Below are 25,999 nucleotides of genomic sequence, written 5' to 3'. Positions count from 1 at the left end.
TGTACAGCCACACCATAACCTCCCTATTCCTGTACTCAATACTCTGACCAATAAAAGAAAGCATACCAAATGCCTTCTTCACTATCCTATCTACCTGCGATTCCACTTTGAAGGAGCTGTGAACCTGCACTCCAAGGTCTCTTTGTCCAGCAACATTCCCTAGAATTGTCCTAACCAGAGTTTGAGTATCAAATTAATTTTGGTCACTGCACATTTGAAAGGATGAACCAGAAGATTCCAGGGACAAATGATTTTTATCTCTATGGTTGCGTTACACAAGCTGAAGGTGTTCTCCAAGGAGCAAAGAGGATTCAGATCACGTGTAAAAATCTGAGCAGTTTAAGTAAAGTGGATTTAACATAAAATCCACTGCTAGAGGCAGTGACCTGGAACTTGGTGTTAATGAGAGTGATGGCAACAGAGACTAATGATTTCAGAAGGAAAATGGATGGCAGGCAAGATTAATATTTTTTTAAATGGTAAGGGGATAGCGTGGGGGAACTGGAGCAGGTGGGCTGCTCATGATATGTTAAATGTATTCAAATGAAGGATGCACCGGAAAAATCAATTGCTTATGTAGCTTGATTAAATATAGGGACAGACTTTACACTTTAAAAGAGATCATTTGCTTCATTAGTTCATTGTTAATAGGCACTCAGTTTAATGAGACACTTGAGACCATCTAGTGGTACAGTGATCGTGATCCTACCCCTAGTCCCAGCTGCTCCAGAAGTGTGTAACAACATTAGAAAAATAACAAATGAAAAATTGAAAAATTATAATTTCGGCTCAGAGCATATGGGAAGGTCTTGTCATGGCTCTGGTCATAAACAAATCAGATTGCAGCTGCTTAGAGGTAATTTGACCCAACTGTCTACAACTCTTCCATGGTTATGTGTACACTCCAGTGTCTGCAGAAGGCGCACGCAGTGTCCACTGATACACGAGACCTTCAGCAATGGTGGTTTCTCCAAAACTGGAGTGCACCCAGCCCTCAAAATAATTTGGTGTTCCCAGGAAAACTTGTTTTTGTGAAACTGTTACTTAATGGTAATATTTCTTGTCCTTCAAAAAGAGATATTTCTGTCAAAACAGTATGTCTTCAGGAAGGAGGCAGTAATTTGAAGTGTTGCTTTTTATTCAGAAATCTACTTTTTCTTAAATTCATTTATGGAATGTGGGTGTTAGTGGCTGGGCTAGGTTTATTGGCATCCCTAATTGCCCTTGGAGTGGCAGTAGTGATAAGCTGCCTTGCTGAACTGATGCAATCCATGTAGTCTAGGTAGACCAACAATACCAGGAGGATAGGAGTTCCAGGATTTGGATCCAACCATGAAGGAATGGTGATATAGTTCCAAGTCAGGATGGTGCATGGCTTGAAATGGAACTTACAGGTGGTGATGTTGCCTAGTCGCTCCAGACTGTATTGCTTTCGAAGAATCCTTAATGAATTTCTGCAGTGCATTGTGGAGTTAGTACACACTGCTGCGTCTGCAGTCAAGCTTGATTGTTGGATCTGTATTCATCCAGCAATTGGGGTGTATTCCAAACTCTTGACTTGTCTTTGAGATGATGGATAGATTTTGGGAGTCAGCACGAATTAATCACCAGATTGCCTCTGACCTGCCCTTATAGCTGCTGTATTCATATGGCTAGTACAGTTCTGTTTCTAGATAATGGTAACCCTTAGTATGTTGACAGTGGGGGATCCACTCATGGTAATGCAACTGAAAGTCCAAGGATGATGGTTCCATACTCTCACGATGGACTTAGTCATTGCCTGGTATTTATGTGGTATGAATGTTAATTGGTAATTGTCAGCCCAAGCCTGGATACTATCTAGATCTCCAGTTTTGCTCAGGCTTCTTGATGCCACACTTGGTCAAAACATGACCTTCAAGTAAAGGGCAGTCATTCTCACCACTTTTAAAATTCAGCTCTTCTGACCATGTTTGAGCCAAACTGTGATGAGGTCAAGAATGGAGTGGCTCCAGTGGAACCCAGACTGGGGGTTGATACGCAGGTGTTACATATTTCATCAAACAAATGATGATCATGGCTAACTTGACTGAGTAATTGACAATGCAGTTTGTGATTGGATTGAATTTGCCCTGTACAGGACAAATGTGAGAAGTTGTCCCCATTGCTGCATGGATGCAGGTGTTGTAGCAATACTAAAACAGCCTTGCTTGAGGTGAGGCAAGTTCTGGAGCGTATGTGTTACACCATCATAGAGCCCAGAAACTGACTCTCTGGTCCAACATGCCCATACAGACTAAATTTCCCAGACTAAACTAGTCCCATTTGACTGTTCTTAGGAGATATCCCTCTAAACCTTTCCTCTTTCCTGTACCTGTCTAAACATCTTTTAAATGTTATAACTGTAACACCTAACATCTAACACCTTCTCTGGCAGTTCTTTCCACATACGAACCACCTTCTGTGGAAAAATTGCTCCTCAGGCCACTTTTAAATCTCTCATGTTAAAATTATGCCCTCCAGTTTTGAAACCCCCCTCACACGCTAGAGAAAAGACATCAGCTATTCACTTTACCTATGCCCAAACTTTAACTGCCAGATCTTTTCAAAGTCTATTGCATTTAGCATAATGATAGTGCCGCACATCATGATAAAAGGTATTCTCCACATGAAGGTGTGACTTTGTTTCCATAATGAGTGATAATCACTCTTACCAATACAGATTAATCTGTCCATGATAGTGAGAGACAGAGGCCAAGTACATTCTTCCCTCTTGTTGGTTCCCTCACCACCTACCACAAATCAATATAGCAGCAATGTCTTTCAGTGATTGAGTTGGTTGAGTCAATCAGTAGTGCAGCTTCAGAGCTACACTGGTTTTGAATATTAACCTCACTCAGAGTACATTCTGTATCCTGGTCATACTCAGTGGGTTCTCCAAGTGGTATTCAACATAAACCACTGACTATCTGGGTCCCTAGATTATTAGTTCAGTGTTAATACCACGATGACATTTGCCTCCTCCAAGGAATCTGGCTGCAGATTGTATTAAAAAGGACTGATTAGGTTGCTGGAAAATTAGCTGTTGATTTGGGCTACAGAGGCCAAAGGCATCAAAATTACTTGATGAACCTATGACCAAGGAACAAGACCTCAAATGATAAATAATGCTCATGAAAGAATGACCAGTCTGGTTCTGTAATCCAAACTGCAAAGATGATCTTAAAGGTTCTTTTATATTTGGACCCATCCCATACAGTTTATCAGCAAGTATTAAAACTGGCTCCATCATCTTCGCAGGTTTGGGGCAAAGGAGCACACTGCTTTACACTATAATTGTTTTAGACATCAGCCAAAAGTTGCAAAACAATGTTCTGACCCACTAGTAATCTAGGGCAATATTATTTGCATACTTATCTTTTTAAAAAACGCTGGTCACCTGCACGTGGGTTTTTCATACTTACATGAAAGCCTTAGTGTTCATTTGGCCACCACACCATGTGTGTGTCTTGGTAGAAAGCAAATTGGATCGGTGGTCATTTACCTCGAAAAAAAAGTACTTACTGCATCTTAACATGCAGATTTGAGAGATGAAAATAAATTGATAGGATCCTGAGGGAACAACATATAACATGCTCTAAACGGTACCTTAGGTTTATTTAAAAAGTTACAGCTTTGAAAAAAACGCACCTGGCTATATTAAAATACCAACTTTAAAAATCACGCCAGCAAACCGGAAGAGACTATTTGATAGGGAGCAGCCGCCACCATTCGTCTGCCCAGACATGTTTCCAGAGTCAGACACGGGAGGAGTGCCATTAATCACACTCTCCCCGCCCTCCCTCCCTCACTCACCAGCTGTCCTCCTCCGCCTCCTTATCCTCCGAAGCCATTGTCTCCAGATCCAGCGCCGCCACCTCATCCAGCACCGTCCGCTCCCCCAGCACCGGGCTCTCCCTGTCCCCCGACATAGAGCCCTGCGCCTGAGACACGGCTCCGCCCCGGGCCGGCACCTGAGACACAGCCTCCCCATCCTGAGCGAGCGCCGGGCCTGGATTAGAGCCGGTCACGGATTGCCAAGCGTTGCCGCAGGCCCCGGGGGAGGCAGGCGGCTGCTTGGGGCTGAGGAGGGTGGATCGGGTCCTCAGTTGTTCGTTTTGTTTCTCGAGTTTGCGAACCAACTCCTGCAGCTTCCGTACTTCCAGGTCGGCGCTGACGTTGGAGTTAACGTCCTCCATCCTAGCGCGTCTCTCGAGCGTTTCCCCCTCTCGATCTTTTATCTACTCTCGACCTCGTCGTCCTCACCTACCGGGACATGACAGGCGCAGCCGGCTTCCCACGCCCAACTCCGGGCTCGGCCGTCATTTGCCGGCCGCCATCTTCCTGCCGCCGGTCTCCACCCCGTCGCGTGACGTCACCGGGTTCCTTCCTCCCGTGGGGGGACCAAAACGTCACCAGGTTCCGACACGTCTCGATTCATGACGCTACCGCGCCGGCCACGCCCCCCTCAACCAGACAGTTGCCTCGTGGCGCCCGGCTCCAGTCTCTCTCACGAGCACGACTTGCAACATTGTGAGCACGCGCTCACTGCCAACAATGAGCCTTCGAGATGTTACATCGTCTTCATGTTGGACTGAGCTCGACCAGGTTAAAAATCACACAACACCAGCTTTCTGAGCGCTGTTCCTTCATCTGGTGGTTGTGGAGTCAGATTGTAAGACACAGAATTTATACCAGAAGATTACAGTGTCATAGATATATACAGTGATATATTGAACAAACCTATATTATTAAGTCTTTCATCATTTCGAATGATTTGGAGATGCCGGTGTTCGACTGGGGTGTACAAAGTTACAATCACATTACACCTGGTTATAGTCCAACAGGTTTAATTGGAAGCACTAGCTTTCGGAGTGTCTCTCCTTCATCAGGTGGTTGTGGCGCTCCGAAAGCTAGTGCTTCCAATTAAACCTGTTGGATTATAATCTGGTGTTGTGTGATTTGTAACATCATTTATAATGATTAGATTAGATTCCCGACAGTGTAGAAACAGACCCTTCGGCCCAACAAGTCCACACCAACCCTCTGAAGAGTAATCCACCCAGACCCATTCCCCTCTGACTAATGCACCTAACACTATGGACATTTTAACATGGCCAATTCACCTGACCTGTACATAGAGTCATAGAGATGTACAACATGGAAACAGACCCTTCGGTCCAACCCCTCCATGCCGACCAGATATCCCAACCCAATCTATGTCCCACCTGCCAGCGCCTGGCCCATATCCCTCCAAATCCTTCCTTTTCATATACCCATCCAAATGCCTCTTAAATGTTGCAATTGTACCATCCTCTGGCAACTCATTCCATATACGTACCACCCTCTACGTGAAAAGGTTGCCCCATAGGTCTCTTTTATATCTTTCCCTCTCACCTTAAACCTATGCCCTCTAGTTCTGGACTCCCCAACCCCAGGGAAAAGACTTTGTCTATTTATCCTATCCATGCCCCTCAATTTTGTAAACCTCTACAAGATTTTTGCGACTGTGGGAGGAGACTGAAGCAAACCCACGCAAACACAGGGAGAATGTGCAAAATCAACACATCCAGTCGCTAGAGGCCTGAATTGAACTTGGGACCCTGGTGCTGTGAGGCAGCAGTACTAGCCACTAAACCACCATGCCACCCCAAGTTGCAAGTTTCGGTTCATTAATATGTAAATCCCAGAACTTCTTTTAAGTCACCTTCTCGAGATAAATTAAGGTTTCATAACAAAAGGTGACAGCTCAGACAACACATGAAAGGTGTGAGGCCAGAGTCTGTCTGTAACCCAATCTTGAGTCAGACTGGTTCTATTTCCAAAGTGGAATTTACAAAATATTACATGTATTGAATGCCTGCAGATTGTGCACTTTTTGAGCATGTGCGCTCACATTCATACAAGCACACACTCACTCTCCCTCATGCACGCTCACACACAAGTCTATGGAGTGAATTTGTACTTGCAGAATTATATTTGCAGATAAATTCCATTTTGCTTAAAAAATGCACAATCTGCAGGCAGTCAATACATGCAATACTTTGTAAATTCCACTTTGGAAATAGAACCAGTCTGACTCAAGATTGGGTTGCACACCTTTAATGGGTTGTCTGAGCTGAAATGTCATCTTTTGTTATGAAACCTTAAGTTATCTCGAGAAGGTGACTTAAAAGAAGTTCTGGGATTTACATATTAATAAACTGAAACTTGCAACCCATTCTAAAAGATGAAAGACTTAACAATCCAGGTTTGTTCACTATATCACTGTATGACACTGTAATCTTCTGCTATAAATTCTGTGTCTTACGATGTTATACTCTACAACCTTTTGAAGAAGGAGTAGCGCTCTGAAAGCTAGTGCTTCTAAATAAAGCTGTTGGACTGTAACCTGGTGTTGTGGGATTTTTACCATCATATTCAGACACTTCATAAGAATCACAGACCACACCTGATTCCTTTTTTAAAAACACACATGCTTTTTTGTCTTGCCTTGGCAATGTGAAATCAGAAGGTGGGCCCTACAACACCTGGTGGAAACAGAAGCTTGCATTAATGATGACCTTCTCATATCATTAGGACCAATCTAAGTAATCCACATTCAATCATTAGAGAGGAGAGAGAGAGAGAGAGACACGACCGGTGGTGAGGAGTTTTAAGGTGAGGAGTGAGATTGAGAAAGCAGGGTCTTCATGGTGACCTCAGCCGGTGCAGTCTAGTAATCTAAATCGCTGCAGATGTAGTTTAAATCCCACCATGGTGGCTGGTGGAATTTAAATTCATTTAAAATAATGACTGTAACAACTACCATTATAATAGAAAGAATGCCCCTGAAGGAAAGGAAAGCTAACAATTGTACTTGGTATGACCTAATGTAACGCCAGACCCACTATAACTGTCCTCATGTGGCCCAGTAACCCATTTAGTTCAAGGCAACCAGGGATGGCGGTAAATTCTCACCACAACAGTAATGGTCACATCCCATGAAATAACGAAATAAATTGCTGTTTTAACACCTGATCACTATTGTATTGTTCACAAATGTGGAAGCGATGTTGAGTACCGCTAGTTCTCCCAATGACAAGTGAATCTACTTTGCTCGTGCTAGTTGATGAATACTGAGTTAATTCATACTGTTGCTGGAAAATGGGTAATGAGATAGAGTCATAGAGATGTACAGCACGGAAATAGACCCTTCGGTCTAACTCGTCCATGCCGACCAGATATCCCAGCCCAATCTAGTCCCACCTGCCAGCACCCGGCGCATATCCCTCCAAACACTGCCTATTCATATACCCATCCAAATGCCTTTTAAATGTTGCAATTGTACCAGCCTCCAGCACTTCCTCTGGCAGCTCATTCCATTACACATACCACCCTCTGTGTGAAAAAGTTGCCCCTTAGATCTCTTTTATATCTTTCCCCTCTCACCCTAAACCTATGCTCTTTCGTTCTGGAATCCCCCAACCCATGGAAAAGACCTTGTACATTTACACTATCCATGCCCCTCATGATTTTATAAACCTCTATAAGATTACTCTTCAGACTCCGACGCTCCAGGGAAAACAGCCTCAGCCTATTCAACCTCTCCCTATAGCTCAGATCCTCCAACCCTGGCAACATCCTTGTAAATCTTTTCTGAACCCTTTCAAGTTTCACAACATCTTTCCGATAGGAAGGAGATCAGAATTTCATGCAATATTCCAACAGTGGCCTAACCAATGTCCTGTACAGCCGCACCATAACCTCCCAACTCCTGTACTCAATACTCTGACCAATGAAGGAAAGCATACCAAACGTCTTCTTCACTATCCGATCTACTTGTGATTCTACTTTCAAGGAGCTATGAACCTGCACTCCAAGGTCTCTTTGTTAAGCAACACTCCCTAGGACCTTACCATTAAGTGTATAAGTAAGTCCTGCCAGGATTTGATTTCCCAAAATGCAGCACCTCACATTTATCTGAATTAAGCTCCATCTGCCACTTCTCAGCCCATTCGCCCACCTGATCAAGATCCCATTGTTAATCTGAGGTAACCTTCTTTGCTGTCCAATACACCTCCAACTTTGGTGTCACCTACAAACTTATTAACTTATACCTCTTGTGCTCACATCCAAATCATTTATATAAATGACAAAAAGTAGAGGACCCAGCACCGATCCTTGTGGCACTCCACTGGTCACAGTCCTCCAGTCTGAAAAACAACCCTCCACCACCATCTCTGTCTTCTACCTTTGAGTCAGTTCTGTATCCAAATGTTGAGTTCTCCCTGAATTTCATGAGATCCAACCTTGCTCACCAAGGGGAACCTTATCGAACATCTAATTGAAGTCCATTTACATCCCATCTACTGCTCTGCCCTCATCAATCCTCTTTGTTACTTCTTCAAAAATCTCAATCAAGTTTGTGAAACATGATTTCCCATGCATAAAACCACGTTGACTCCCTAATCAGTCCTTGCCTTTCCAAACACATGTACATCCTGTCCCTCAGGATTCCCTCCAACAACTTGAATGAATTGAATTGAATTTATGGTCACGTGTAGCGAGGCACAGTGAAAAGCTTTGTCGTGTGAGCAATACATGCAGCTCACATGGTTAAGTAGCATAGATAAGTAAATAGTGGCAAAAATCAAAACACAGGTACAGCTGATTGCTAAGAGCTTGTGAGTGCATTCAGTATTCTAACAACAGTAGGGTAGAAACTGTTTCGAAACCAGCTGGTGCATGTGTTCGGGCTTCTGTACCTTCTCCCTGATGGTAGAGGTTGTAGAAAAACATTGCTAGGGTGGGATGGATCTTTGAGAATGCTGACGGCCTTTCCTTGACAGCGAGTCTGGTAGATGGATTCTAAAAATGGAAGGTTGGCCTTTGTGATTGTCTGGGCCGAGTTCACCACTTTCTGTTATTGTCTCTGTTCTTGAATGGTAGTTGCCATACCAGGTAGTGACACATCCAGACAGAATGCTCTTGATGACGCACCTATAAAAGTTGGCAAGAGTATTTGCTGTCATGTAAAATTTCTTCAGCTGCCTGAGGAAGAAGAGATGTTGTTCAGCCTTTGTAACCATGCATCCACAAGAGGAGTCCAAGAAAGCTTGTTGTGGATGACCACTTCCAGGAGCTTGTCACTCTCCACTCGTTCCACCTCTGTGCTGATTATGAGAAGGGGAGCATAAGTAATATCTCGCTGAAAGTCAATAATGAGTTCCTTGGTTTTGCTGGCATTGAAAGTTAGGTTGTTCTCAGTGCACCATTTTTCCAGGTCTTCCACCTTCCATCTGTAGTCTGTTTCGTCCCCATCTGAGATTTGACCGACTATGGTGGTGTCATCAGCGAACTTGTAAATGGCATTAGTCTGGCATTTGGCTGCAGTCATGGGTATACAGTGAGTACAGTAGTGGGCTGAATATGCACCCCTGTAGGGGCTCCAGTGTTGAGTGTTAGTGAGGATGAAATATTGTCCCCAGTCTTCACTGATTGTGGCCTGTGGGTCAGGAAACTAAGGATCCAGTTGCAGAGAGTGGGGCTTATATGAAGATTACTAAGTTTAGTAATCAGTCTCAAGGGGATAATAGTGTTGAAGGCTGAACTGTAGTCAAAAGTTGTGTTTTTGTTGTTTCAATTTCCAAATAACTGTTTCAAGAGCAATGGAATTATACTTATACTTCCTGTTTAAAATCTTTTGAATTTGTATTATAGGCATAATTCAGTTTATACTTCATTTTACCTTCATTTCCTTTATTAATAAACTTCTATTTTATTATTAAACAAAATTTGTAGCATGTATCATTCTTTTTCAGTGAGAAACCATTTTGTTAAAACCAAAACAGATCAAAATATGAAGCCAAGTTTCAGTGTGGGATCTGACTTGTCTGGTAATAACATCAGCTGGAATTGTCAAACGGTGAAATAAAGCTAGCTAGAAATATAAAATAGATAATTTGAGTTTCTGCAAGTATTTAAATAAGAAAAGGGTAACTAAGGTGAGTGTTAGACTTCTAAAGATTGAGTCTGAGGAGTTAATAATGAAAAGCAAGAAAATCATGGAATGTTTGAACAAGTATTTTGTGTCTGCCTTCACTATAGAAAACTTAGAACATTACCTGAAGGTAATTGAAAATCTCTGAAGAGTGGGATGAACTTAAAACAATCACCACCATGGAAGTATTGAGAAAACAATTAGTCAAAAAACTTATAAAGTCCCTGTTATTCTAATTATAATAATTTTTAAATGAATAATAACGATCAGGGATTAATTAATTCCACGAGTTAGTTTACTTACAACAATAAAACACAGAATAAGTCATTACCAAATGATTTCTGAATGTTTTTGTAGCTTGCAAACTCACATCAACCAAACTGCTCGGCAGAGTTGCAACATCATATACATGCAACACACAGATGCTAAAAGGTGAGCGCTCTTAAAGGTAAGGTATACATATAACTGGCAGGCCAGATCTGAAGGAATTGAAAGAAGTATCTGCAGAGGTCATAGGGACATTGGTTAAAATGTTTCTCAAAATCTCCTAGATTCTAGGAAAGGTTGGTGAAAATCGTGAAAAATCTCTTCACTGTCCCCCGCCCCACTGTTGGAATATTTATTAAATACACAATAACTTCAGCAGAGGAAATATAAAACAACAAGGTAAGCTGATTAATGTCTATGCTTTAAACCCAAAACATTAGTTTCCAGCCCTATTCACTTAAGACAGATAGACAAATACACACAGTTAGTGATAAAAAAAATAACAAAACAGGTCAGATTACGTAAATAAATTTCACAATATGCTGTTTCACAGGCATAAATGTAGACTGCTTAGTTGCTTTTCAGGTAAGCTTTCCTTACTTGGTCAGAGTATTGAGCACAGGAGTTGGGAGGTCATGTTGCAGTTGTATAGGACATTGGTTGAGCCACTTTTGGAATATTGCATGCAATTCTGGTCTCCTTCCTATTGAAAGGATGTTGTGAAACTTGAAAGGGTGCAAAAAGATTTACAAAGGTGTTGCCAGGGTTGGAGGATTTGAGCTACAGGGAGAGGTTGATTAAGTTGGGGCTGCTTTCCCTGGAGCATCAGAGGCTGAGGAGTGACATTATAGAGGCTTATAAATACATGAGGGGCATGGATAGAGTAAACATACAAGGTCTTTACCCTGGGGTTAGGGAGTCCAGAATGAGACGGCATAGGTTTAGGATGAGAGGGGAAAGATATACAAAGGACCTAAGGGGCAACTTTTTCACGTAGAGGTTGTGTGTATGGAATGAGCTGCCTGAGGAAGTGGTGAAGGCTGGTACAATTGCAACATTTAAAAGGCATCTGGATGGGTATATGAATAGGAAGGGTCAAGAGTAGGCAAATGGGACTAGATTGGGTTGGGATATCTGGACAGCATGGATTATTTGGAATGAAGGGTCTGTTTCTGTGCTGTACATCTCTCTGACTCGATGACTCTAGAACATTGATCAGCATCTCCCTCACTTCACCCAGGCAAAGGCAACAACATTTCTCAGTCAGCTTTCTACTCTTGTGCTTCAGAAGCAGTTGTATTCAGCAGGGAGCTTTCAAATCTTCATGCTGTATCAGCAGCAGCCAAAAACCATTTCCCAGAAAACACAATTCCAAAACAGAGATCCAAGATAGGAGGCACGAGGGGATACCTGCAGGGGCTAAACTAATTCCATGCTGAAATAACCACACTGGCACCAAGGACATGAGGAAAGCCACATACATGCTGGAAGAGCCAAGCAAGGGTCAAGAGGGTTAAGCAGCCAGAATCTGTGCTGGAGTAACCATGCTGGGGCTAGGTAAGATGCACACTGGAGGATCTGTACAGGGACCAAGAACACAACAGACCCACGAGCAGAGCAGAGTTTCTCAGAGGCGGTCTCATCAAGCACACTTGGTAGACAGCAGTTCTCATCCGACGGTCCCTACACAACAGTCTTCGTGGAGCAGTCTTAACCAGGCAGATGGAAGATGGACAGAAGAAGAAGAGGAAGACCAAGGAAAGAGTTCCCCAATACCTCAGCTAGACAGCAGGATGCTAGCCCCATCAATTTAACAAGACTGAAACATTCCAGGCGAACAACCTGTTTCCTCTGGCATAAGTGAAACATCCCCAGTGGTCACGGTCATATGCTTTCTTTATCTAAGTAAAGAATGTATCATGTCTAAACTGCTGCTTCTTCATAAACTTAATAAACAATCTGAAAATCTCAAGAAATTGTTGACTGCCTAAATTTGCAAATGTGATCATGAGTCTACTTGAAATCAACAAAATAAAAACACATCCCAATAAATCCATAAACCCCTAACTGATTCCTCAAAAGCTGTATGGGAATGAGAAGGTCTGGTTTGAATGTAGGTTGTGGTTTTCCTACAGTCCGACACATTTGGCATATTTCACAAAACTGCACAATGTCCCTGTAAAGACTTTGCACAGTAAAGATATGAGCTTATACTTGCCTGGGCCTTCCAGATTCATACATATCCTGTCGAAGGAATTTCATTCTGGATTAGTGGTGCTGGAAGAGCACAGCAGTTCAGGCAGCATCCAAGTAGCTTCGAAATCGACGTTTCGGGCAAAAGCCCTTCATCAGGAATAAAGGCAGTGAGCCTGAAGCATGGAGAGATAAGCTAGAGGAGGGTGGGGGTGGGGCGAAAGTAGCATAGAGTACAATGGGTGAGTGGGGGAGGGGATGAAGGTGATAGGTCAAGGAGGAGAGGGTGGAATGGATAGGTGGAAAAGAAGATAGGCAGGTAGGACAAGTCCGGACAAGTTATGGGGACAGTTACTGAGCTGGGAGTTTAGAACTAGGGTGAGGTGGGGGAAGGGGAAATGAGGAAACTGTTGAAGTCCACATTGATGCCCTGGGGTTGAAGTGTTCCGAGGCGGAAGATGAGGCGTTCTTCCTCCAGGCGTCTGGTGGTGAGGGAGCGGCGGTGAAGGAGGCCCAGGACCTCCATGTCCTCGGCAGAGTGGGACAGGGAGTTGAAATATTGGGCCATGGGGTGGTGTGGTTGATTGGTGTGGGTGTCCCGGAGATGTTCCCTAAAGCGCTCTGCTAGGAGGCGCCCAGTCTCCCCAATGTAGAGGAGACTGCATCGGGAGCAACGGATACAATAAATGATATTAGTGGATGTGCAAGTAAAACTTTGATGGATGTGGAAGGCTCCTTAAGGGCCTTGGATAGAGGTGAGGGAGGAGGTGTGGGCGCAGGTTTTACAGTTCCTGCGGTGGCAGGGGAAAGTGCCAGGATTGGAGGGTGGGTTGTTTGGGGGCGTGGACCTGACCAGGTAGTCGCGGAGGGAACGGTCTTTGTGGAAGGCGGAAAGGGGTGGGGAGGGAAATATATCCCTGGTAGTGGGGTCTGTTTGGAGGTGGTGGAAATGTCGGTGGATGATTTGGTTTATGCTAAGGTTGGTAGGGTGGAAGTTGAACACCAGGGGCGTTCTGTCCTTGTTACGGTTGGAGGGGTGGGGTCTGAGGGCAGAGGTGCGGGATGTAGATGAGATGCATTGGAGGGCATCTTTAACCACGTGGGAAGGGAAATTGCGGTCTCTAAAGAAGGAAGCCATCTGGTGTGTTCTGTGGTGGAACTGGTCCTCCTGGGAGCAGATCCGGCGGAGGCGGAGGAATTGGGAATACGGGATGGCATTTTTGCAAGAGGTAGGGTGGGAAGAGGTAGGAATTTCATTGGCTATCCTCAATATACATGAGATATTTGGGCAGTGCCATGATCAAGGGAAGCACCATCCATTCTTTGGCTGTACATCCATAACGAGGTCTCTACTTGCTCATCAGAATCCAGTAAAATCGGTTCAAGACACTCTTGTATTCTTCAGTATTATGACAGGTTTAACTGCCTTATTTGAGAAATAAGGACATACTTTTCCTTTTGACAAGAACCTCTTGTAACCCTTAGATATCTTTTTCACCAACACCCACACTCATAGCAGAATTTGGATCTGCCCTGACAAGTGCAGTTAGTTGCAGCTTTGTCTGTTGTCGTCTTGGTCAAAAGGTGTGGTGCTGGAAAAACACAGCCAGTCAGGCAGCATCCAAAGAGCTCTTGATTGTACTCTTTGTCAAGCAACCCTTTCTTGTATTGAACTTGTGTCCATGCATTTATTTTTTCGCAAGAAGATAGATCATTGATCTTCAGAGAAGTCTCAGCAACTACCAAAATAATTCTGGTTTTTAATAAGAAACCTGGTGTCTTTTCTTTATCTTGATGAATTATCACCTTTTCTATGGATTCTGGGTAATCCAAGATGGAGGACAGGAAAACATTGTGGCTGTAAGAGCTGCTCCTTTTTTGAGGCATTTCAGGTGATGGAGGTGATTTCTTCGAATTCCAGGAACAGCAATTAATGTTTTACATGCTGTTGCATTGTTTTGGAACTTCAGGGAAAAAGATCAAAACAAGGGCACTTTTGGGGTGGCACGGTGGCTCAGTGGTTAGCACTGCAGCCTCACAGAGCCAGGGACCTGGGTTCAATTCCCGCCTTGGGCAACTATCTGTGTGGAATTTGCACATTCTCCCCATGTCTGTGTGGATTTCCTCCAGGTGCTCTGATTTCCTCCCACAGTCCAAAGATGTGCAGGTTGGGTGAATTGGCCATGCTAAATTGCCCATAGTGTTAGGTGTATTAGTCAAGGGTGAATGTCGGGGAATCGCTCTGGGCGGTTGCTCTTTGGAGGGTCAGTTTGGACTTGTTGGGCCGAAGGGCCTGTTTCCACACAGTAGGGAATCTAATCTAATCTAATCTAAAAGGAGAAAGACAGACAAAGGCAGCAGCCACGTGGTCAGTAAGGGAGAGAGAGAAAGAAACCTGCACTGATAACTGACACAGCAGTAAATCTGCACAGTTACTGCCTTTGCAGTTTGAGTTCATGCATCTCTGGATATCAGAGTGCACCTAGGAAAAATTAAACAGTGAAATTCACAGCTGACCGTAGAGGAACCTGTGTGGGAGAGCTCACAGCACAGGGACAGATAAGTGCATAGTTTTTAAGTGTAACCTTGCTGTAGGTCTGTAGTGGGTAGAGTGGGTTCTTTCTTGATTATCTGTTTTATTGGGATCTGTCTCTTAATTACATTTCAAAAATAGAAACCATAAGTACTAAGTTAACCTGTTTCTTAGAGCAAAAAGAGGCTATTTTCCGGATCTGTAGATTGTGAAGGAGTAAAGATGGCCTTTAGTAGAGTGATATTCTCTTCCTGTCAGATGTGGAAGTTTAGGGAGAGTTTCCATGTTACTGCTGCTGGAAATGTCTTTGGTTGCAAATCCTATCAGATCACATGGATCAGTTAGAGCAGCAGTTAGAGGCAATAAGGAACTTACAACAGCTAGGGGGTGTGATGGATGGTAGTTATAGGAAGGGAGAAAAGCAGCAGATATGGTCAGGTAGATGGGTTAACTCCAGGAAAGGTAAGAGAGGTAGGCAGTTGGTGCAGGAGTTTTCTGTGGTTATCCCCATTTCAAACAAGTATGCTGTTTTGGAAAATGTCGGGGGTGATGGACTCTCAGGGAAATATAGCATGAACAACCAAGTTTCTGATATTGAGACTGGTTCTAATGTAATGAGGGGCACATTGGGTTCCAAGCTACGATTGTGATAAGGAACTCTCTAGTCAGAGGCATAGACAGGTGTTTCTGCAGCCAGCAGTGAGAAATCAGAATGGCATGTTCCCTCTCTGATGCCAGGATCAAGGATATCTCAGAGAGGGTGCAGAATGTTCACAATGGGGAGAGGGACCAGCAGGAGGTCATTGTACACTTGGAACTAATGACATAGGAAAGGAAAAGGATGAGATTCTGAAGGGGAATATAGAGTTAGGCAGGAATTTAAAAGATAGGTCCTTGAGAGTAGTAATATCTGGATTACTCCCAGTGCTGCGAGTAAGTGAGGGTAGGAATAGGAGAATAGAGCAGATGAATGCGTGGCTGAGGAGCGAGTGAAGGGGAAAAAGATTCACATTTTTGGATCATTGGAATATCTTCTGGGATAGAAGTGACCTGTGCAAGAAGAATGGATTGTACCTGAATTGGAAGGGAAGATGAATATACTGGCAGGGAGATTTGCTCGAGCTGCTCGAGAGGATTTAAACTAGTTGGGGGGTTGGGGAGATGGTGGTGGTTGGGCCCAGCAAAATAATGAGGAAGGAGATCAATCTGAGACTGGCACAGTTGGGAAAAGGAGTGAGTCAAAGTCAGGGCAGGCAGGAACAAAGCAGAGAACAAGTTAGGACTGATAAATTAAACTGCATTTTCTTTAAGCAAGAAGCTGAACAGGGAAGACAGATGAACTCAGAGCATGGTTAGGAACATGGGACTGGGATATCAGAGCAATTACAGAAATGTGGCTCAGGGATGGACAGGACTGGCAGCTTAATGTTCCAGGAGACAAATAATATTGAAAGGATAGAAAGGGGAGCAAGAAAAGAGGGGGGAGTGGCGTTTTTGATAAGGGATAGCATTATAGCTGTACTTGGGGAGGTATTCCTGAGAATACATCTAGAGAAGCTATTTGTTTGGAACTGAGAAATAAGAAAGGAATGATCACCTTATGGGGATTGTATTACAGATACAATCTGTAGTCAGCGGGAAATTGAGAAACAAATTTGTAAGGAGATTTCAGTTATCTGTCAGAGTAGTAGGGTGGTTATAGAGGGAATTTTAACTTTCCAAACATAGATTGGGACTGCCATACTGTTAAGGGTTGAGGTGGAGAGGATTTACAAGAAAATTTTCTGATTCAGTATGTGGATGTGTCTACTCGAGAAGGTGCAAAATTTGACCTACTCTTGGGAAATAAGGCACGGCAGGTGACTGAGATGTCAGTGGGGGAGCACTTTGGGGCCAACGACCATAATTCTATTGGTTTGAAAATAGTGATGGAAAATTTTAGACTGGATCTAAAAGTTGAAGTTCTAAATTGGAGGAAGGCTAATTTTGATGGTATTCGGCAAGAACTTTCAAAAGCTGATTGGGGGCAGATGTTCACAGGTAAAAGGACGGCTGGAAAGCAGGAAACCTTCAAAATAGAGAGAGTGTCCAGAGACAATATAATCCTGTTAGGGCGAAATGAAAGGTTGGTAGATGTAGGGAAAGCTGGATGACTACAGAAGTTGAGATTTTGGTTAAGAAACAGAAGGAAGCATATGTCAGGCATAGACAGGAGAGATCAAATGAATCCTTAAAAGAGTATAAAGGAAGTAGGAGTATACTTAAGAGGGAAACCAGGCGGGCAAAAAGGGGACATGAAATAGCTATGGCAAATAGGGTTAAGGAGAATCCAAATTAGAATTTTATAAATTTGTAGTAATTTTATAAATACATCAGGGCAGAAGGGTGACTAGGGAGAGAATAGGACCCCTCATAGACCAGCAAGGCAGCCTATGTGCAGAATCACAGGAGATGGAGGAGGTACTAAACCAGTATTTTGCATTAGTGTTTACTATGGAGAAGGACGTAGAAGATATAGAATATGGGGAAATAGATGGTGACATACTACAGAGGAGGAGGTGCATAAAAGTGGATAACTCCCCAGGATCTGATCAGGTGAACCCTAGAACTCTGTGGGAAGATCAGGAAGTAATTGCTGGGCCTCTTGCTGTGATATTTGTATCATCGATCGTCACAGGTGAGGTTTGGAAAACTAGAGGTTGGCTAACATGGTGCCACTGTTTAAGAAGGGTGGTAAGGACAAGCCAGGGAACTACAGACCATTGAGCCTGACATTGGTGGTGGGCAAGGTATTGGAGGGAATCCTGAGGGACAGGATTTACATGTATTTAGAAAGGCAAGGACTGATTAGGAATAGTCAGCATGGCTTTGTGCATGGGAAATCATGTCTCACAAACTTGATTGAGTTTTTTGAAGAAGTATCAAAGAGGATTGATAAGGGCAGAGTGATAGATGTGATGTAAATGGACTTCAGTAAGGCGTTCAACAAGGTTCTCCATGGGAGACTGGTTAGCAAGGTTAGGCCTCATGGAATACAGGGGAAATTAGCTATTTGTATACAGAACTGACTCGAAGGTAGAAGACAGAGGATGGTGGTAGAGGGTTGCTTTTCACACTGGAGGCCTGCGACTAGTGGTGTGCCACAAGGATTGGTGCTGGGTCCATTGTTTTTTGTTATTTATATAAATGATTTGGATACGAACATGGGAGGTATAATTATTAACTTTGCAGATGAGACCAAAATTGGAGGTGTAATAGACAGCAAGGAAGGTTACCTCAGACCACAATGGAACCTTGATCAGATCGGCCAATGGGCTGAGGGGTGACAGTTGGAGTTTAATTTAGATAAATGCAAGATAAATGCATGGTTAGGTGAATTGGCCATGCTAAATTGCCTGCAGTGTTAGGTGAAGGGGTAAGTGTAGGGGAATGGGTCTACGTGGGTTGCTGTTCGGAGGGTCAGTGTGGACTTGTTGGGTCGAAGGGCCTGTTTCCATACTGTAAGTAATCTAATCTAATCACAAATGCTGCATTTGGGAAAAGCAAATCAGAACAGGACTTACATATTTAATGATAAGATCCTAGGGAGTGTTGCTGAACAAAGAGACCTTGGAGTGCAGGTTCATAGTTCCTTGAAAAAAGAGTTGCAAGTAGATATGAGAGTGCAGAAGGCATTTGGCATGCTTTCCTTTATTGGTCAGAGCATTGACTAAAGGAGTTAGGAGGTTATGTTGTGGCTGTACAGGACATTGGTTAGGCCACTTTTGGAATATTGTGTACAATTCTGGTCTCCTTCCCATTGGAAGGAAGTTGCAAAACATGAAAGGGTGCAGAAAATATTTACAAGGATGTTGCCAGGGTTGGAGGATTTGAACTATAGGGAGAGGTTGAATAGACTAGGGCTGTTTTTCCTGCAGTGTCGGAGGCTGAGGGGTGACCTTATAGAGGTTTATAAAATCATGAGGGGCATGGATAGGGTAAATAGACAAGGTATTTTCCCTGGGTTGGAGAAGTCCAGAGCTAGAGGGCATAGGTTTAGGGTGAGAGGGGAAAGATATAAAAGAGACCTAAGGGGCAACTTTTTCATGCAGAGGGTGGTGCACGTATGGAATGAGCTGCCAGAGGAAGTGTTGGAGGCTGGTACCATTACAGCATTTAAAAGGCATCTGGATGTGTATATGAATAAGAAGGGTTTGGAGGTATGTGGACCGGCCGGGTGCTGACAAACGGGACTGGATTAGCTTGGTATATCTGGTCAGCATGGACGAGTTGGACCGAAGGGTCTGTTTTCATGCTATACATCTCTATGACTCCACGGCTAATTGCACATTGCCTGTGTTGTATGTTCGTTACCACCCCAAATATTACCCAAACACCTAACTAGTATTACCATCCCAAAAACCTGACCTCCCAGTAACCATCCATTTTAATTCCCTTTCTCACTCCCTTTCTGATATGACCATCCTTGGCCTCCTCCTTTGCCACAGCGAATCACGCTGCACATTGGAGCAACAACACCTCATCCTCCGTCTGGACAACTTACAACCCAGAGGACTCAATATTGAGTTCTCCACTTTCAAATAACCTCCCTTCCCATCCCCCAACTCCCTTCTCAGTCCCTCCCTCCCCCTCCCTTCCACTCCTCTGATCAACCCTTCCTTGCAGCTACCAACTGCATTCATTCCTCCCATCAACCAACCAGGTAGTAACCTCTAGCTGTGTTCACCTATCCCTACCTCACCACTCCGTCCCCCTCCCCCAGCCTCACCCAAAACCCTTCCCACACCCCCACTCCACCTTTATCTGCAGCTCCCCTTACACTCACGCCCAGTCCTGAAGTCCTAATGTTGACCTCCCGAACCTCCTGATGCTGCCTGGCTTGCTGTGTTCTTCCAGTCTCCTGATGATCTACCTTGGATTCCAGCATCTGCATTTTTTTGTCTCTAACTAAACAGAGTTTAGCAAACTTGATGAAACAATTACATCAAATATAGGTAGAGGGGAATCAGTACTCCTTGAATGTTTGTCAGTATTAAGGGGTGGCCATTGTTGATTGTTGGCAGCCAAATTAAAATATTCCAACCACGGAGGAGAGATTAATAATAACGGAAAAACAGAAGTGGAACACAGCCACTGTGTAGAATTGGAAATAGAGGAGATTGAAATTCCAGTTCAATTTTGGGTATATCCAAATGGGGAGGGACATTTCTGAGAATGGAAACTCTAGGGATATTAAAAGCGGTTATATTTCTTCAAGAGCATATAATGCCATGGGGAGAAGAGAAACAGATACATTCCAGACTCAGTGATCCCACCACTGCATGTCGATGGATGGGGGAAAAGTGGAAGCTATAAAGGTAAATTGGAAAATAAAGGGGGAATTTGACATGAACATGGAAACTACTTCTGATGATTTAGGCTTAACAGGAATGGGACTGTGACCAACTTGAGGGTGAGTTGTTGTCTGAGCGTGGCTGTTGGTTTGTGTGCTGTTATGAGTCCTAGTGGTCGCAGTAGTCTGGCTGTCAGTTCAGAAATGCTCCTGATGTATGGTAGTGTGGCGAGTCCTTTGGGTTGCGGCATGTCCTCGTTCCGTTGTCTCTCCCTTAAGCATCTGGCTACACTGGCGGGGGCGAAGTAGATATTCCAGACATTGTACCCCCTGGTAATGGAAGGGTCAAAACCTTCTATTTTATGCATCAGGTGGTGACGGAATATATTCTGTGGAATCCCTGTGACACTCTTGTCCAAGTGTATTGGATTTCGCTCAGAGTGAAAGCAAACTGTGGATTGTGAGTACTTCATGGGGTGGAATTATCCAGAACCTGTTAGATATGTCAAGCACTGTGAAGATCCGATGACCTGTGTCTTCCGAAAATGGTGATGATTGGGTGTGATTGTGGCGTTACTGTATTTTACTGAATTTTACTGTAAATCACTGTGCCCCATCTGGGTTCTTCAGGGGCCAATTAGGAGAGTTACTCGTAGAAGCCGACTCTATAGCTGCCCCCTGCCATTTTAACTCGCGATTATCCCAGTTGCCACTTCGAATACCTCCCGCTTTAATCATAGTTTAGGACTTGGTCTGTGTGTGTGGCTTTCCTGTTAACCTTTGTGGTGAATTCTCCGTTCGGTGTTCTCTGTACCAGAGAACACCGAACGGAGAATTCACCACAAAGGTTTACAGGAAAGCCACACACACAGACCAAGTCCTAAACTATGAAAGCAACCACCCCAACACACACAAACGAAGTTGCATCAGGACACTACTCAAAAGGGCCACAACACACTGCAGCACACCAGAACTACAAAAAGAGGAAGAGGAACACCTATACAAAATATTCGCCAAAAACGGATACCCTCGCAATTTCATCAACAGATGCCTAAGGGAGAGACAACAGACCGAGGACATGCCGCAACCCAAAGGACTAGCCACACTACCATACATCAGGAGCATTTCTGAACTGACAGCCAGACTACTGTGACCACTAAGACTCATAACAGCACACAAACCAACAGCCACTCTCAGACAACAACTCGCCAGAACGAAGGACCCGATACCCAGCATGAGCAAAACTAATGTAGTGTACAAAATCCCATGCAAGGACTGCACAAAACACTACATCGGACAAACAGGAAGACAGTTAACGATCCGTATACACTAACACCAACTAGCCACGAAACGACACGACCAGCTATCCTTAGTAGTCACACACACAGACGACAAGCAACATGAATTCAACTGGGACAACACTACCATTATAGGGCAAGCCAAACAGAGAACAGCCAGGGAATTCCTAGAGGCATGGTACTCATCCACAGACTCTATCAACAAACACATCGACCTGGACCCAATATACCGGCCACTGCAGTGGACAGCTCGAACTGACAACCGGAAGCGGCAGAGACAGGCCACTATAAATACCGGAGAAAACAGCACAGAAGCGCTTCACAGGAGGCTCCCAAGCACTGAGGATGTCACCTAGACAGGGGACAAAACGTTTGCAAGACAAATTCCCAGCTCGGTGAACAGAACCACAACAACACCTGCAACTGTTTGAGATCCTGGGAAAACCAGAGCTGAAAATTAACTCCAGTGAAACCCAGTTAGGACGAGAATCAGTAGTTTATTTAGGATACTTGATATCAAAAGGAGACAGGAACCTCGAACCCAGAAAAGAGACGACCATTTTATTTCTACCACGACCGAGGACATTGCGGGAAGAGTCACAAATTTTGGGGCTAGTCAAGTACTGCAGGAATTTTGAGTTATGCTCACATCGAGTCTGGGGGCACTGCACAGATTCTGTCTGATCCATTGCGATATTCAACACTTTTGTCAGTAGAGATTCCAGTATCTACCTCAATATGCTTCTACATTGTGTCTATTAGCACACAGTAGCCTACCATTCTAACATGCAGCAAGTCTGTGAAAGCGGCTTAATGAGATCGCATAGTTTGGGCGGTGAAAGTTACTGATCCCATTATATAATACAGGCAGAGATGGTAATGAACACACATAAACACCACACGCATTAATTCAGCTGTTAAATATTGACATTGGTCTCAGATGTAAGAAGGGCACAATGGGAATGTCTCTTACTTCCGAAAACTAATGTCGATAATCAAGGACAGGGTTATCAGCTCTGCCGAGTTTAAGAAAATTGAAAGCACAGAGCCTGTCTGTGATACACACAGAAGTAAGTGGACAGGTGAGGAAGCCCATACAGTATTATGTGTAGGTGGATCCTGGAGAATTGTGAAAGGAATTCTACCGCCCCCGCCCAAATATTTGGACAGTAACATATAAAATTTGTAGCAGGAGTTGACCATTCGGCCCCTCGAGCTTACTCCGTCATTCAGTGTGATCATGGCTGATACCACACCCGCACCCGCTTTCCCTCCCCCGACCCTTTAACACTAAGAATTATTTGTAACCCGTTCTTGAACATATTCAATACTTTGGTCTTAACTGTTTTCTGTGGCAGAGAATTTCACTCTCTGGGTGAATATAGTAGTATAAGATGGAGGGAGACGACTGAGCCAGGGATGCTTATCAGTGGAAGATTCAGGCGACAGGGTTCATCGCACTAACTGAGGGATTGAAGACAGCAGAGGACTGACCTAGACTGTCAGTCGGTACGTATTAGGGATGGTCAATGACTTAGCTGGTTCATGTGAGGGGGGAAGATGGCGGGGAGGAAAGGCGATATGTGACACTAGTGAGTTTATTGGAGGATGTACAAAAACCTAAGACGCAGCAGTAACCAAAATTAAAGCTAATTGGAAAATAAGCACATCAGCACGGTTTGGGAATAGTCAGAATAGAAACAGGCCCTTTGGCCCAGGAGTAGATAAAGCTGCATTTTGGGAAAGCAAATCTTAGCAGGACTTATACTCTTAATGGTAAGGTCCTGGGGAGTGTTGCTGAACAAAGAGACCTTGGAGTGCAGGTTCATAGCTCCTTGAAATTGGAGTCGCAGGTAGATAGGATAGTGAAGAAGGCGTTTGGTATGCTTTCCTCTATTGATCAGAGTTTTGAGTACATGAGTTGGGAGGTTATGGTGCAGTTGTACAGGGCATTGGTTAGGCCACTGTTGGAATACTGTGTGCAATTCTGGTCTCCTTCCTATCGGAAAGATGTTGTGAAACTTGAAAGGGTTCAGAAAAGATTTACAAGGATGTTGCCAGGGTTGGAGGATCTGAGCTATAGGGAGGGGCTGAACAGGCTGGGGCTGTTTTCCCTGGGTTTTCCCTGGAGCGTCAGAGGCTGAGGGGTGACCTTATAGAGGTTTACAAAATTATGAGGGGCATGGATAGGATAAATAGTCAAAGTTTTTTCCCTGGGGTCGGGGAGTCCAGAACTAAAGGGCATAGGTTTAGGGTGAGAGGGGAAAGACATAAAAGAGACGTAAGGGGCAACTTTTTCACGCAGAGGGTGATACATGTATGGAATGAGCTGCCAGAGGATGTGGTGGAGGCTGTTACAATTGCAGCATTTAAAAGGCATTTGGATGGGTATATGAATAGGAAGGGTTTGGAGGGATATGGGCCGGGTACTGGCAGGTGGGTCTAGATTTGGTATCTGGTCGGCATGGACAGGTTGGACCGAAGGGTGTGTTTCCATGCTGTACATCTCTATGACTCTATGACATGATGGACTATGAAGGAGACAATGAGGAAGTTACCAAAAAGATTGGTGAGGCCAGAGCAATAGACTTTGTTAACTTGGATTTTAGTAAAGTCTTCTACAAGATGCTGCATGGTAGACAAATTCATAAAGTTAGATCATATGGGATTCATGGTGAGCTTGCCAGTTGAATACATAATTGGCTTAGGCAGGAGATAGAGAGTGGTGGTGGAATGTTGCTTTTGGGACTGGAGGTCTGTCACCAGGATGTTCCACAGGGATCAGTTCTGGGTCCTGTTTTTTTTGTCATTTATATAAATGATTTGGGTGAGAATTTGAAGGCTTGGTTAGTTAGTTTGCGGATGGCAGCAAAATTGGTGGCATAGTTGACAGTGAAGGAAGTTTTCTAAGATTACAAAGCGATTTTGATCAACTGGGTCCATGGGCTGAAAAATGGCCGGTGGAGTTCAATCTGGATAAATGTGAGTAATTGCATTTGGTACAAGAAATAAGGATAGGGCTTATACAATTAATGGTAGGGTCTTGTGTAGTGTTGTAGAACAGAGGGATTCAGGGGTGCAAGTACATAATTCATCGATGTTTGCATTGCATAAAGACAAGATGGTTAAAAAGGCATTTGGCATGCTTGTCTTCATTGCTCAGTCCTTTGAGTATAGGAGTTGGGAAATTATGTTGTGGTTGAATAGGGTATTGTTGAGTCCTCTTTTAGAATAGTATCATACAGTTATATGAAGGATACTATTAAGCTGGAGAGGGTTCAGAAGAGATTTCCCAGGATGTTGCCAGGTTTGGAAAGTTTGAGTTATAAAGAAAGGGCTGGTTAGACTGGAATTTCTTTCACTGGAGTCTAAGAGGTTGAGAGGTGACCTTATAGAAGTCTATAAAATAATGAGAGGTGTTGATAGCGTTAATGGCAGTTGTCCTTTCCTTCAGATGGGGAATTTCAAGACTATGGACCACATTTTTAACATGTGAGGAAAAAGATTTTTAAAAGACATGAGGGGAAATGTTTTTACACAGAGGATAGTTTGTGTGTGGAATGAACATCCTGAGGTGGATGTGGGTATAATTACAATGTTTAAAAGACATTTGCATAAGTACATGAATAAGAAAGGGTTGGAGGGACATGGGCCAGGAGCAGGCAGATCGGACAGTTTACTTTATTTTGGGTTATGTTCTGTATGGACTGGTTGGATTGAAAGGTCTGTTTCCATGCAGTGTGAATGTTTGACTCTATAGCTATGACTATTTTATGGCAGCATTAAGAGACCAATGCCCAAGCAAAGACATCCCTGGGGTTCAATTGGCCAGGGGATGGGGGGTGGTTGGGGGAGGGAGGTATGTGAGGTGCTGAGGTACAGACCAAGGCTGAGTGACCAGAGTGGGAGAAAGGGGAGCACAGAATGAATCAGATGGAGCATGGAGAAAAATTGGAAATGTTATAGCTCCCCAAAATATCAGAAAAATTGCATTGAAAATTTACCACGGGAGTCAGAGTACATGATGAAATAATTAGAAAGATCTCTTAACTCATTGCAGGTAGTGGATAGGAGTCAGGTGGGAGGTGGCCCTAAATTGTCAGAAGTGTATAATTTGCACCCAACGCAACCCTGAAAAATCAGATCTGACGACAGCATCAACCACGTCCAAGAGGGTGTCGGGAACAAATACAAATTGACGTTAACGGAGCCATCCCTGTGTCTAGAGGAAAGCAGTATTGTCCAGTTAACAATCAACCAATTCACCCTGACGAAGGGTTTTGTCCAGAAACGTTGACTTTCCTGCCGCTCGGATGCTATCTGACCTGCCGTGTCTTACCAGCTTCACATCTATTGACTCTGACTTCCAGCATCTG

The 25,999-nt window shown here is 43.9% G+C and overlaps 1 protein-coding gene across 2 annotated transcripts in view; it reads right to left on the bottom strand.

The window, feature by feature from the left end:
• Positions 1-4,405, bottom strand: part of slain2 (SLAIN motif family, member 2) — a 68,716-nt gene extending 64,311 nt beyond the window's left edge. For both annotated transcript variants that reach the window (XM_072568909.1, XM_072568919.1), the window contains exon 1: positions 3,835-4,405. In XM_072568909.1, the coding sequence (XP_072425010.1) occupies positions 3,835-4,217 (383 nt within the window). In that variant the 5' untranslated portion in view covers positions 4,218-4,405. The remainder of the gene's footprint in view (positions 1-3,834) is intronic.
• Between the last annotated feature and the right edge of the window lie 21,594 nt (positions 4,406-25,999).

Source organism: Chiloscyllium punctatum, chromosome 1 (assembly GCF_047496795.1).
Source record: "Chiloscyllium punctatum isolate Juve2018m chromosome 1, sChiPun1.3, whole genome shotgun sequence".
Classification (NCBI taxonomy): domain Eukaryota; kingdom Metazoa; phylum Chordata; class Chondrichthyes; order Orectolobiformes; family Hemiscylliidae; genus Chiloscyllium; species Chiloscyllium punctatum.
The sequence above is the reverse complement of the archived record's forward strand: the minus strand, read 5'-3'. Positions and strand labels throughout refer to the sequence as shown.